Below are 15,381 nucleotides of genomic sequence, written 5' to 3'. Positions count from 1 at the left end.
TGGTGACCACCTAGAGGGGTGGGATAGGGAGGGTGGGGGGGAGGGAGATGCAAGAGGGAGGGGATATGGGGATATATGTGTACGTGTAGCTGATTCACTTTGTTATACAGCAGAAACGAACACAACACTGTAAAGCAGTTATACTCCAATAAAGATGTTAAAACAAAAGAAGTGAGGCAGGTGAAGGGAAAGGAGAGTGGGCTTGGCACAAGAATCAGCAGGGGGGGGATCCTCAACCGAGGGCGATTTTGGCCCCTAGAGCATTTCGACAATGTCTGGAGACCTTTTTGGTTGTCATGACTGGGGAGTTGCTACTGGCATCGAGTGGGTAAAGGCCAGGGATGCTACGAACATCTTACAACGCACACCACAGCCCCTCCCCCCAAATAATGATCCACCGTGTCCATAGTGCTGCGGTGAAAACCCTGGCCAGAGGCCTGGGGCTCAGTCAAGGACAGTGTAACTCTGCAGCTGCCTAGAGTGTGGAGTCACAGGCTGTGAGGGAGACAACAGGTGCCACCAAGAGCGGAGCCTGTGTCAGGCCCTAGGAGGCTGGAGGAGTCAGACAAGGGCATTCGAACCCAATGCCAAGGGTGCTGGGGAGCCATTGAAGGTTGCCAGGCAGGAAAGTGACAAAATCAGCCTTGGAGGGGCCAATAGGAAGAGAGAGTTGGGATGAGGGTAAAGAGGAAGGGAGGGCAATGTTCACAGCAGCGCTATTTACAATAGCCAAGACATGGAAGCACCCATCAACAGACAGTTGGCTTAAGAAGATGGGGTATAGTATATATGTACAATGGAATATTACTCCTTCATAAAAAAGAATGAAATTCTGCCATATGCAGCAACATGGATGAGCCTAGAGAATATTATGCTTAGTGAAATAAGTCAAAGACAAATACTGTATAATACCACTTATATGGAGAATGTAAAAGATAGTACAAGTGAATGTATATGCAAAACAGAAACAGACTCACAGATATAGGAAACAAAGGGGAGAGGGAAGAGAATCTGGCACTCTGCATGGCTTGGTGCGCGGAGCATGGGTTGGCCCTCCGTCTTCCATGGGCAGTGCCAGGCTGGCACATTGTCTGTTGAGTTGTGGCAGTGAGGAGAGAAAGGGAGTCGTGAGGCTTGCAGGGAGCGGCAGGAGAGGGCTGTCACGCAGGATGATGCCATCCAGGAAACAAACCGTTGCCGCAACACCACCTAATTTGAGGTAAACACGCTGGAAGCTCAGAGCCTCCTTTCAGATCAAGTGCAGCTGATGAAAGGCGGTCCACAGGATCAAAAAGATGGAAGGAGAGTGAGTCTGCCAATCTGGTTCTGCCACTTACTATGGCTGCTGTGTACAGATGCACAGGCTGATCACAAACCCAGGCAGAGAACCTCCTTCTAACTGGCCCAGACGTGCCACTTAGGCTTGCCATAGCCCTGCATGTGACCCCAGACAGGTCCTGCCTCTTTGAGCCTGATTAATACTGCTCCCCTCTTAGGCTTGATGAGAAGATTAAAGTAGATGAATGCCTAGCAGAGGTCTGCCACTTGGTAGGCACTCACAGAGTGATTGCTATGATTATTTTACAAGAAGCCCCGCGCTAGACCCTCTGCCACGATCCCCACTGTTGCATTGTTTCTGCTTCACCTGAAAGGCACTGTAGCTGCTCAGAGGACCTTTGCTGCTGTGCTTTGTTCTCTGAGAGACACTAGGAGCCAGCAGGACCCCAAGGCTGCAGCCGGCTGGGCAGTGGATGAAGGCGCAGCTCGCCTGGAAGCTGAGCCGAGCAGGCACATGCCATTGTCTCACTTCCTCACAGCCACGTGGAGCTTCGTTTGTGATTTCATTCTGAGTGTCTTAGAGGCACCGTGGAAAATAGGCATCAGCCTGCTGCTGGACAGATTCGCAGAATATGAAACCACCAAAGAACACACACCAGTGGAAGAATCACAGCTATTGATCTCTGATGATGTACCAGGCCCGTCTTTCAATCTGATGGAGTCTTAGAGGCTCCTGGGTTTTTCTTTTTGTGTAGCTGCCCTGCCTGAGACAACCAGAACCTGGCTTGGTGACCATCGGGGCTAACACCTATTGAGGGCTTGCTATGTGCCAGGCTTTGGAAAGGCACACAGTATGTCTTATGGCTTTAATCTTCATCACAGCCCTATGAGGTAAGAGCTGTGAAGCTCAGAGAGGTTGAGTAACTGGCCTGGGGGTGACCAGCTAGTAATTGGTAGAGCTGAGATCTGCACCAGAGCAGACTGATGCCAGACTGTATAGCTGCAGAATTAGTTCTTGCAGGGATCCCTCTTTTGGATCCCATCTTCCCAGGGGTGTCAGGGAGAGCAGGAAAGCCCCTCTGGTGAGGCTCCCCCTCCTGCCCAGGAAGTCGCTGGCAGAAAGCGACGGGGAGGGAGGGCAAGGAGTAAAAGTTAGGTCGGCGCTCTGGAGGCTGCAGCCCGGGGCTGAGCACACAGGGCGGAGCCTCGGAGCAAAGTCCCCTGGGGTCCCGGGCCGCATTCCTCTGAGGTCTGCAAAGGCCACCGCTTAAAGGCGCAGAGGAGCAGCTGGGAACGAGAACAAAGCGGCCGGGCCCCCCTCGGAGGAAGGAAGGAGCGAGCCCCAGGAAACAGCCGATAGCGCTAAGCTCAGCTTGTTTTTTTCCTCTGCTCAACAGTTCTCCTGCCACGGCAAACAAAAGATGTACATTCTGATTCCCTCTTCTGTTTGGATTGTGCTGTCGAGTGGATCTGGTTTGTGATGAACTGGGGGGAAGAGGCATCCGCGGGCGGTTTCTTGCTCCGCCGGCCAGTTTGCTGGGCCATCGGGAAACGCAGAAACAGCTTCCTTGACCGCGGCTTTCTCCCCGCGCGGCTCAGTAAATCCAGCCTCGCCTGGCCCCACCAAGGGCACCAGGATACAGGCATTTTTTTCAATGATGGAATTTAAGGTTGCCGACTTTTCAGGTTCACTGGGACCTGGAAGTGACCTTGACCTTGAAGGACCTGTACATACACACGCAAGCATGCGCGGGGACACGCACACTTTTTTTTTTTTTAATGGAATTTAACATTTATTCATCTGGCGATGGGCATTTTGGTTGCTTCCATGACCTGGCTATTGTAAATAGTGCTGCAATGAACACTGGGGGGTGCATATGTCTTTTTTTTTTTTAACATCTTTATTGGAGTATAATTGCTTTACAATGGTGTGTTAGTTTCTGCTTTATAACAACGTGAATCAGCTCTATGTATACATATGTCCCCATATCTCTTCCCTCTTGTGTCTCTCTCCCACCCTCCCTATCCCACCCCTCTAAGTGGACACAAAGCACCGAGCTGATCTCCCTGGGCCATGCGGCTGCTTCCCTAGGGGTAGGACGGGAATAAAACACACTTCTTAATGGACGTGTAAAACTAGTCAGATGAGAACTATGCCCTCTCAGTCCCCCACTGAAAGGCCACTTCCTGTTCTCATCACTGCGGATGAGGTCACAGTTTGCTCCTGCCCAGAGCCACCCTGGGCTACTCAATGTGCAGACCCCGCCCCACCTGGGCCCTGCCACTTGGCTCCCATGGGCCCAGGGGTGAGAGCGACAACAACTGCAGGGTCAGCGGAAGCCAGCATCCAACAGCAAGAGCAAGGCAGGGGGTGTCCGCCCGGGTCCCCACAAGCTGGCTCTGATCTTGATCCCAGCTTGGGGTGTCAACCTTCCTCAAAGTCTGGACACCTGTAGGTGACAGGTGGCCCTGATGGGACTAAGCAACCCACCTGTGATGACAGTGGTAGATGGACTTCTTGCTGCCCGCGGGGGGTGGGGGTTGGACCCCATCTGGCTTCCTGATGCTTGATGCCCTGAATGCTGTGCATACTTTGTTTTGCCTGACCGGGTGCTGACGGAGTGGACTCACCAAAGGGCACTATAGAACCAAAGCAAAACAAAATGAAGCAAAAAAAAAAAAGTTAAACTATACACAAAAAGCTCCACTGAGTTCTGTTGCTGCTGACACTTGGGTGATCCATACAGCCCTGGCCATGGCAGTTCTTGGTCTCACGGACTGAAAGAGATTGTTCTGATGCCACGGAGACTGATGTGCGGGGGCCCTTTGTAACTGCAGGAGTTAAACTGAGCCACGAGAGGTCAGCGTGGTTAGACCTTGCCCCATGCTGCTTGGCCCCGTTCTCTCCTCCCACCCCACTCTGAGGAGGCAGTTCACATGCAGAAGACAAATGACATAAAGGGCAGGCAATTAATTTTTTCAGCTGGAGGCTGCGATGGAATTTGGGTGCTTAGACGCTGGCGTATGCTGCTAATTCCATTCTTCTCCTCTGTGAAATACCTCCACTCTTCAAGGAGGTGGTGCCCTTCAGAATTCCATCACTGACATTTTCTGTCTTTAGGGCCAAGAGGTAGAGCCCTGATAATTATTTGGAATGAATCTGAGGTTACCCTGCATGCTTTAGCGCTCTTTCCACGATTCCAAGGGGCTACAGTGCTGTAAAGACGGCCGGCGATTCTTCACTTGTTTCCTGGGGGTGGGAGCAAGTTGGTCCCAGCATGGCTCAGGATCTGGTCTCCACCAACCAGCAGCCTCTGTGCTGTGGAGCAGCCCAGCCAGCTTGACTGAGCAGTGATGCAGGCAAAGAACAGAGAACTTGTTGGGAAAAGAAGAGAGGCAGCTTAAGCAGGAATGGACCAAGATGAGGACTTAGTACCTGGCAGATGGGGAGAAGGAAGGGGGATACTCTAGAGGGAGAAAAGAAATCCTGAGGGGAACTTGGAAGGATAAGAAAAAGCTACCTCGCCTATTTCCACAGAGGCAGTGTAATGTAGTGGTTCACAGTGCAAGCCTGGGCGTGAATCTTGGGTGGGTGACCTTAGGCAAGATTTAACCTCTCTGTGGTTTAGTTTTCTAATCTGCAAATTGGAGGATAAAACAGTCTCTATCTCGGGCTTCCCTGGTGGCGCAGTGGTTGAGAGTCCGCCTGCCGATGCAGGGGACGCGGGTTCGCGCCCCGGTCCGGGAGGATCCCACGTGCCGCGGAGCGGCTGGGCCCGTGAGCCATGGCCGGATCCCACATGCCGCGGAGCGGCTGGGCCCGTGAGCCATGGCCGCTGAGCCTGCGCGTCCGGAGCCTGTGCTCCGCAACGGGAGAGGCCACGACAGAGAGAGGCCCGCGTATCACAAAAAAAAAAAAAAAAAAAAAAATTTAAAACAGTCTCTATCTCATAGGTTTATCATGAAGATTAAACAAGAAGTTCACGTTAAGCACGTGACAAAATATTTAGCATGTAATAAACACTCAATAAGTATTGCCCATTATTATTTCCAATTTTTCTCACAATCCTTTGTTCAGGACTGGCATATGCTGTCCACTTTTACCCTACAGCTTCTACTGAGCGACTGATGTTTATCCAGTGTCCTGATTAGCGATTTTAATCCTTAAAGTCACTCGCCTCTGAAATCTGCTCACTGGAAACTTGCCACACGCGGAGCAAGCTCACAATAAATGTGGGTGAGTAGAAATTACCAATCACCCCCGTCTGAAATGCAGTTGGATGTTGTTTATAGTCTTTCTTCGTGCCTCTCCCACCCCAGCTCAAGAGACTGATCCAGTGAGAAGCCTGACCCAGGAACATATAGCCCAACTCAGAGCTGTAGAGAATGAAATACTACATACAGGGAGACCCTCAGCCCCTTTCCCATCTCAGCTCCCACAATGAGGGCAAGCAGGCTGACACCTCTCAGGTGGGATATTGGAGGATCTCCCTCTGGAGAAACTGAGCAGCCTAACACAGAAGGTCTACAGATACAGGTAGGGTCCCCAGTGACATGGCCTGGCATAATCACCCTACAGTGAAGCCCATCAGTTGACAAGCTTCTTGTCAGCTCTTTGGTGTCGCACTCTTAAATACAAACAAAGAGTCAAAGATCACTTGTCATTTGAAAAAACCCTCCAAAATGAAAGACAATGCCAAAACAAACAGAAGAAAGAAATTGTAGGAAACAGGAACAATGCAGGGAGTAGAAAAGAACAATTTTTTTAAAACCTACAATTAATATCTTTTGAGATTTAAGGGAAGATACTGCATCCATGAAACAAGGACAGATGTTGTAAAACAAAGAACATTCAGAGAAGAACAAGGACATTTGGAAATTTAAAATATATAAATATGTTTTCAGAACAACGTGGATAAATCTCAAAAACATTATGTTAAAAAAAAGAAGTCAGACACAAAAGAGTATCTACCATACAGTTCCATCTACGTGAAATCCAAGAGCAAACAAAACTAATATATATGGTGACAGAAATCAGAAAGTGGTTGCCTGGGAAGAGGGGAGGAGAATGAAACAGAAGGGGCACAAAGGAAATGAATGGAAATGTTCTTTATCTTGTTTGCGTTGTATTTACATGGGTGTAGTCAATCATCAAAATTTACTGAACCAAAAGTATAAGCACATTATTCTGTGTTAATTATAGGTTAATAAAAACATATTTGCAGAAATGAAAAGTTCAGTAGAAGTTTCTAGATCTAGCTATTTCCTGTAAGTTGATCTAGCTATCAACTTACAGAAAATACAAAGAATAGAGGAACATGTTAAATAACACCACAGGAATGCAGTCAGCAAAATCTGACTGTGGGAAACTCTGCGGTTTAACCAGTTTTTTTTTTTTTCCAACAAAATCTTGCAGGGGGTGAGGAGAGAAAGAGGAAAAACTTATATAGTCACGAAGATTTGAGACATATCAATCAATCACACTGTGTGAACCTTATTTGGACCTAAATTTAAACAAACTATTTAGGAGGCAAGTGTATAGGACAATTGGGAAAGTGTAAATATGTCCAGATATTTGATAATATTCAAGAATTATTGTTATGTTTAAAGTGAGATAATGGTGTTTGCAGTGCTTTGTGTTTATTTGCTTGGTTTTTTAAGTGACCTTATCTTTTAGAGATTCATAGTGAAATACTTACAAATGATATCTAAGTTAGTGGCAGGGGTGGGGGGCATTGAGAGTGAGTAGGGACACAGGAAACAAGATTGGTCATGTGTCGATAATTGTTGAAGCTGGGTATAGAGTACACTGGGTTTATTATTCTAATGTCTTTTCTTTTGTGTATGTGTGAGATTTCCCATCAATAAAGTACTTTAAAAAAATAGAAGAGTTAGAAGAAAAATTGAGGAAGTCTTCCGGGGGAAAAAAAAAAAGAAAACAAAAGACAAAGAGATAGAAAATAGGAGCAAAAATAAGAAACACAAAGGATAAGTTCAGGATTTTAAAAAAGGGGGGAGGGGAGAGAGAAGAAAGAAAATGAAAGGGAGAAAATGATCAAAGAAATAATTTGAGAAAATTTCCCCATACTGACAGCCACTAGTTTCTGGATTGAGAGGCCAGCCAGTAGCCAGCACCAGGGATGAAAAATACCCCACAGCAAAGCCTATCACTGAGAAATTTCATGAAGTTGGTGTACTGGGCCACAAACCTCACACACCCTCTATGGCCTCCTTTTCTCTCTCTCTTGGGCAACACCCTGTTGGCACCACTTGTAGGCCAAGTTGCTCCTCCACTTTTAGAGCTGGGTGAAATATTATACTGTAGTATGATGCGGGACCTGGTTTTCCAGGCAACTGCTAAGGGTCTGGATGACATATCTGGAAATAGCGACAAGCTAGCTTTGGGGTAATTCTTTTTTATTTCATGTTTTAACAATTCTATTTTTTATTACTTTTAGTGATGTATAATCTCGATATATGATTAAACATTTACATGTCAGAGAATTCAAAATGACATTTCTTTTTTTTAATTGAAATATAGTTGATGTACAATATTATATGTTATAGGTGTACAGCATAGTGATTCACAATTTTTAAAGGTTATACTCCATTTGTAGTTATTATAAAATATTGGCTATATTCCCTGAGTTGTACAATATATCCTTGTAGCTTAGTTTATACCTATTAGTTTGTACCTCTTAAAGCCCTACCCCTGTATTGCCCCTCCCCACTTCCCTTGCCTCACTGGTAACCACTACTTTGTTCTCTGTATCTGTGAGTCTGCTTTTTTGTTATATTCACTAGTTTGTTGCATTTTTTTAGATTCCACGTATAAGTGATATCATATGGGGTTAACTATTGACTAATGGAAGTAGGAGATGGGAGGGAGCTGGGAAGATAGATGTCCCTCCTCAGCTCTCCCCTGTGGTTCTTCCTTGTGACTCTTGCAGAAGAGTTTCACGTGCCTGATGAACTAGCAGCCAGTGTGGTAACGTCTGGCATCACATCCCCCCACCCCTTACTCCTTTTTTCCCTGTGCATTCTGTTATGAAAACTTTCAGACATACAGGGAAGTTGAAGGAATTCACAGCGAGCCCCTGTACACCCATGACCTACCTTTGACATTTTAAACGGCTTTACTGAGAGATAATTTAAATACCATAAAATTGACCCATTTAAAGTGTACAGGTCAGTGGTTTCTAGTATATTCACAGAGATATACAAACATTATCACAATTTTAGAATATTTTCTGCACCCCCAAAAGAAACCCCCTGCCCATTAGTGATCACTCCCATTCCCCTTCTCCCAACCCTAAACAACCACTAAAATTGGTTGCATGCAATTTTAGATATTGCATTTCAGTGGAATCCTACAGTAAGTGGTCTTTGGTGACTGGCTTCTTGCACTTAGCATAATGTTTTCAGGGTTCATCCATGTCATAACATGTGTCAATACTTCATTCTTTTTATAGCTGAACAATATTCCATTGTGCATTAACATTTTATTAGACTTGCTTTATCACATGTCCATCCATCTATCCATCCCTCTGTTGATTCATTAATCCATCTTATATCTTTCATGTATTTCCCCCATTTTTTTGTTGTTGTTGAGCACACAAAATGGTTTATTCTGAGTCATTCAGGGGGAGGTTACATAAGATAATAAGAGCAATGATGAAAGATTTGCAGTGTTTTTTGTTAAACATGTGCTTTGACCTTCACATTTTTAATACCATGCTCTCTGACGTAAGAAATTTATAAATATATATCTTATTTTCTGGCCTAGTTAACTTTCTTTTTCCTCTGATAAATATTACTTTTTTCCTTTTCAAAGTACTTAAAATTAGAGAATGAGCTTTTAAAACTGAGATATTTAAAAAATGAGTGTGTATTTCTTACATGAAAACTAAACATTATGAAGGACTTATTTTAAGTTTTACTCGTGTTCTCACGGGATATTTCCCCCATTTTTTAAGCTTTTTCCCAACCGTCAGTGCCTTCACCTTGCACACCTCTCAAGTAAAGCTCATATCACATTATCACATGACCACCCTCGGTGCAACATGTGAGGCTGGTAGATGGAGTGCTTAGCCTTCTGCCTCTATAGTAAAGGGACAAAGAGAAAAGGGAGCCTGGGAATGGACTTTCGCTACCTTGGCAGACAGTGTTTCTCAATTTCATCTACATCTCCCCCTCCAGTCTCCCCTCCCACCATTGCATCCCACAGAGCTTATACTCCGGAAATGCCAAATTACTTAAAGTTCCCTGGGCACCCCACATTTTTCCGGACTCCATCTCTTGCACACGTCCATTACCTGGACAGCCTTCTTTTTGTGACAGGTACTTCCCTCATAATTCAGCTCGGCTGTCACTTTTCAGTGAAGTATCCCCAACACACACATAGACACACACACACACACACACACACACACACACACACACACACACACACCCTCTGGCCTCCCTATGTTTGTTTTCCACTCCCATTAAGGCATTTACCCTCCTTTACTAAATTAACCTTTTGACCTGTCTCCACCAGCCTATAAATCCTCAAGGTCAGGGGCCAGGCCTAGTATGTCTTGGTATCCCTAGAAGTCACTGCAGGGTGTGGCTTAACAAATATTTGTTGGATAGTGAATGGAAAACATCTGGTTACCATCTTCACTATTGTTTATGTAAGAAACGTTTTGTTGGGATTGCAGCAAGGGAGGCTCAGGGGTAAATACCCAGTTTGATACAAAGATGAGTAAGACTGTATCCTGGGCCTCAGAGGAGCCTACAGCACCCTTTTGTTTGGGCAGATGTAACACTGGACAAGATGCCAGGACAACAGATGTAAACTGGAACTGTCCCAGGCCAACCGGAACATATGGTCACCCCAATTACATACACACTTCTATGAAAACAGCAGTGCCATGCTGACTCATGCCCAGCCTGTCAGACCCAGGTCACTTCCACAATTTTCTGGCTCAAGCCAGTTACTCCTCATTAGTGCTTAGGTCATTTATGTTTTTCATTGTTGTTATCCATGTAAAAATCATCCATGAAATTTAATATTCCTAAGGTATTACTATACTGTGTACATTAAAAACATATATTTAAACAACTAGACAGAAAAAAAAAATCACCCAGTAAATAACTAAAAACACTTTCAAACCTTTTTTGATGTACTGAATTCACATTTATAATCCGTATAATCAGTATGCAAAACCCATTACATATATGCACTTCTTGGTATTAACACTAGACTCTAGTCTATTTTTTTTTTTTTTTTGGTTGCATGGAGGGCACGTGGGCATGCCCCCTGCAGTGGGAGTACAGAGTTTTAACCACTGGACTGCCAGGGAAGTCTCCTGGTCTATTGCCTTTATTGAAAGGCATTGGGTGTTTCCAGCTTGCAGCCATTATGAATAATGACACTATGAACATCGCGATGTAGATTCCTTTCCCTTTTTTCTGAGTCAATTCTTTGAGCTACTTGCTCCAAAGTCAAGTGACCTGGTTGAAGAACAGGAACAGTTGATACATCTCATTTTCTATCCTCTGTGTCTTACTGCTCTCCTAAAAATCTGAGTCAAATTACAGAGCACATCTGTTTCTCACAACTCTGCCAATAATTTATGTTCTCATTTTTATGTAAATATTAATAGAAGCTTATTGTCATTTTAGGGTGTTCTTTGCATTTTTAAGTGCTGCAAAGGTTATACATTATACTTTAATCAAAAGCAGCTTAGTTTTTATGAAAACATATTATAATGTAAGTATATACTTTATAATTACAAGGTATGTTGCAGGTATTCATTAAATATTTGTTGAATGAATGAACGTATTGAAATTATACTCAGTTACAAAGAGACAGATGCTGCACGATTCCACTTATATGAGGTACCTAGAATAGTCAGGTTCATAGAGACGGAAAGTAGAATGGCGGTTGCCAGGGCCTGGGGAGTTGGGGTAATGGGGAGTTGTTTTTTGGGGTTTTTTTTTGTTTTGCTTTGTTTTGTTTGGCTGCGTTGGGTCTTCATTGCTGCGCGGGCTTTCTCTAGTTGCGGCGTGCAGGGGCTACTCTTTGTTGCAGTGCTCAGGCTTCTCGTTGCGGTGGCTTCTCTTGTTGCAGAGCACAGGCTCTAGGCGCGCGGGCTTCAGTAGTTGTGGCACACAGGCTCAGTAGTTGTGGCTCGCGGGCTCTAGAGCGCAGGCTCAGTAGTTGTGGCGCACGGGCTTAGTTGCTCCACAGCATGTGGGATCTTCCCGGACCAGGGCTCGAACCCATGTCCCCTTCATTGGCAGGCAGATTCTTAACCACTACACCACCAGGGAAGCCCAATGGGGAATTGTTTAATGGGTATAGAGTTTCAGCTTTTAAAGATGAAGCGTTCTGGAGATTCATTGCACAACATAAATGTACTTAATACTCTTTAACTAAACACTTAAAATGATAAGATGGTAAATTGTATGCTATGTGTATTTAAATATATATATATATATATACACACATTAACCCAATGGTCATTTGGTATATATTGTCGGTAGAAGTGTGCCTACAATATATAGTCTTGCATGTTAGATGAAGTTTCATGTGTGGAATTTTATGGATTAAAATTTCTGTATTAAATTTTCAGTGCAGAGACAAACAGGCAAAGATGACTGATATATTAGTATCATTACATAGCAAATAGAGTAAAAAAATCATAGACTAGATAATATTATGTGAACGTCCAATATTAGCAATAAAGAACTCCACTTAAAAAAATCATGCATCTAATTTTCTATTATCTGTGAATAAAAAGCAGAAGCAGAACTGGGGATCTTAGAGACAGCCACATGAACTTTTTACCTTAAAGATGAGGTGAGGGGACTAAGAGAGTCTAGGTGATTTCCCCACTTCAAGATCAGCCGTATCTGTCTTTTATAATGCACTCCAACCAAATCCTCTTTATGTCTCATTGGCCAGAATGGATTGCATGGCCTGCCCTGACTGCACCAGAGGCTGCTGGGAAAGCAGGGACTAGAATAGGTTAGACACATGGCCACTCCAAGTAAATCAGGGTTCCCTCAACAAGGAAAGAAAAGGAGAAAGGGTATTGAGTAGGCTGTCAGCAGTGTCTGTTCAACTCACATTAGTGTTTTTGTTTTGTTTTGTTTTTGTTTGGGGCATTGCAGGCTAGAACCAATGATTATATGACTTACAATCCTAAAATCAGGGACTTCCCTGGCGGTCCGGTGGTTAAGACTCCATACTTCCACTGCAGGGGGCATGGGTTCAATCCCTGGTCAGGGGAACTAAGATCCCACATGCCACGCTGTATAGCCAAAAAATAATTAAAATAGTAAAAAATAAAGAAAAGGAGAATGGGTATTGTGTAGGCTATCAGCAGTGTCTGTTACTCTCACATTAGTGTTTTTGTTTTGTTTTGTTTTTGTTTGGGGCATTATAGGCTGGAACCAATGGTTATATGGCTCCTGAAATCCTAATGGAAAAAGCGAGTTATTCCTATCCTATGGACTGGTTTGCAATGGGATGCAGTATTTATGAAATGGTTGCTGGACGAACACCATTCAAAGATTACAAGGAAAAAGTCAGTAAAGAGGATTTAAAGCAAAGAACACTGAAAGAGGAAGTCAGATTCCAACACAATAACTTCACAGAGGAAGCAAAAGACATTTGCAGACTCTTCTTGGCTAAGACTCCAGAGCAACGCTTAGGAAGCAGGTAACTATCATAAAAAGACATGATTAGTGATGTCAGCATTTCCACAGGGATTTGGAGAATACTTTGGATTAATGACAAAGCCTTGGGATTAAGTAGTAGTAGTATTTTCCTGTTATTATTTGTATATTATGTGGTTAAGTATTTTCAACACTTTCAGACACTATGAACACTTGATATGGAACAATCTCCAAGATGTATTTTTTTAAAAATAAATACTGCAGTTTTAAAATTTTATTTAATTAATTAATTTATTTATTTATTTTTGGCTGTGTTGGGTCTTCGTTGCTGCACGCAGGTTTTCTCTAGTTGCAACGAGTGGGGGCTACTCTTGGTTGCCGTGCACAGGCTTCGCATTGCGGTGGCTTCTCCTGTTGCCGAGCATGGGCTCTAGGCATGCAGGCCTCAGTAGTTGTGGGACATGGGCTTAGTTGCTCCGTAGCATGTGGGATCTTCCCAGAACAGGGCTTGAACCCGTGTCCCCTGCATTGGCAGGTGGATTCTTAACCACTGTGCTACCAGGGAAGTCCTCCAAGATGTATTTTAAAGTGAAAGATTCTGCCCCTTTTAAACATCTCTGTAAAATATCATTAATCAGTCAACAGATATATATTAAGTACATATGATGTTGCCAGCTATGTTAAGTACAGTTGAAATTAGTTTTGAGGAAAGTCAAGTTTTATTGTGTACAAAGGAATAATAAGATCAAGATATTTTAGAAGAAAAAAATAAGAAAACCTGACCTATGTAAAGACCCTTGGCAGTGAGTAACTGTGTTATGTAAGGAGAAAACCAAGGGTTTTCAAGTCACAGACATAGACTCACATCCCAGCTTGGCTACATATTGATCATTTTACCCCAAGCAACTGAATTACTTTCTTGGAGTCTCAATATCCTCATATATGAAATGGGGTTTTTTGTGGGTGTGATTGTTAATTTTATGTCTTAACTTGACTAGGCCACAGTACTCAGATATTTGATCAAACACTATTCTAGATGTTTCTGTGCAGGTATTTTTTAGGTAAGATTAACATATAAATGAGTAGGTTTTGAGTAAAGCAGGTTATTCTTCATTATGTGGATGAGCCTCATGCGATATGTTGAAGGCCTTAATAGAAAAGGACTGACCTCCCTGGGAGAAGAAGGTATTCTGCCAGCAAACCACCTTTGAACTTGAACTGTGACTCTTCCCTGAGTCTCCAGCCACACAGCCTACCTTGCAGAATTTGAACTTGCCAAACCTCCACAATTGCCTGAGCCAGTTCCTTAAAATAAACTCTCTCACTCTCTCTCTCTCTCTTTCTCTCATACATACACACGTACAGGGGGAGAGGAAAGAACTTTTCTTCTACCCTCTTAGGTTTAGGAATGGAAGCCTGAAAATTAAACTGCCAAAAGATGATTAGCAAGAGAAAAGACAGATTTTTATTTATGTACATACAGAAGAGTTCACAAAAAAATGTAACTAGGTGGTAGTTAGAATTGAGGGCTTATATTCCATTTAATAGGGAAAGGGGATGGGGAGAAGGTCACTTACAGGAAAACAAATGATTTATTTGAAATAGTGGGGTAAGGGCACTTATGGGAGAACAGTTGACTTTTAGGAAAGATAAATGGCCCTTAGAAGAATAGATGAGAGATATAGCTTTGTGGCAATGTCTATTTAGGTGTGGTGCTGAGTTCTGTCACTGGTGATAAGAGTAAATCTTTCCTGGTTCCAAAACTCCTGAAATTCCCTGGGAGAAGATTTATGAGTTGGGTTTTTTTCCAAGGTTCTGCTTATCTTAAAGGCAGACAAGGGGAATTCAAAACCTGCATCTGTTGACTCTCAAATAACTTCAGCTCAAAATAATTTTTATTCCACTGTTGTGCATTCTGGACCCTTCAGCGCCCTTTTGGTTCTGTTTCTCTAAAGAACCCTAACTAATTCAGTGGCATATTTTGAGGTTTAGATATAATGCTTGCAAAGTTAGATATAACATAGGTTAGGAATCATTCAATGTGATAGCCATTATTATTAATTAGTTCTAAGAGTGATATCAGATAATATTTTGACTAAACTACGAGCTCGTGTGTCTTAAATTACTTGGACTGAATTTTCAAAATCTAAAAATACATACAAAAAGAAAGTTACAACCATAAAGTAATATGACTGATTTTTAATATTACACCAAAACTTAGCCAAATTACTCTAAATCTTCTGAGTAGTTGTCAGTGGAGGCTCTAGAACAGGGCCACCTTAGCTCACAATGTTTACGTATGGAGGCAAGATTTTTATTTTATTTTATTTTATTTTTTTGCGGTACGCGGGCCTCTCACTGTTGTGGCCTCTCCCGTTGCGGAGCACAGGCTCCGGACGCGCAGGCTCAGCGGCCATGGCTCACGGGGCCCAG

At 43.5% G+C, this 15,381-nt stretch overlaps 1 protein-coding gene across 1 annotated transcript in view; it reads left to right on the top strand.

Annotated features, from left to right (window-relative positions):
* Positions 1-15,381, top strand: part of GRK7 (G protein-coupled receptor kinase 7) — a 37,728-nt gene that overhangs the window by 15,586 nt on the left and 6,761 nt on the right. The window contains 1 exon segment of the mRNA XM_007126495.2: positions 12,717-12,991. Within this exon segment, the coding sequence (XP_007126557.2) occupies positions 12,717-12,991 (275 nt within the window).

The sequence above is a fragment of the Physeter macrocephalus genome, chromosome 1 (genome assembly GCF_002837175.3).
Source record: "Physeter macrocephalus isolate SW-GA chromosome 1, ASM283717v5, whole genome shotgun sequence".
Lineage (NCBI taxonomy): Eukaryota > Metazoa > Chordata > Mammalia > Artiodactyla > Physeteridae > Physeter > Physeter macrocephalus.
The sequence above is the reverse complement of the archived record's forward strand: the minus strand, read 5'-3'. Positions and strand labels throughout refer to the sequence as shown.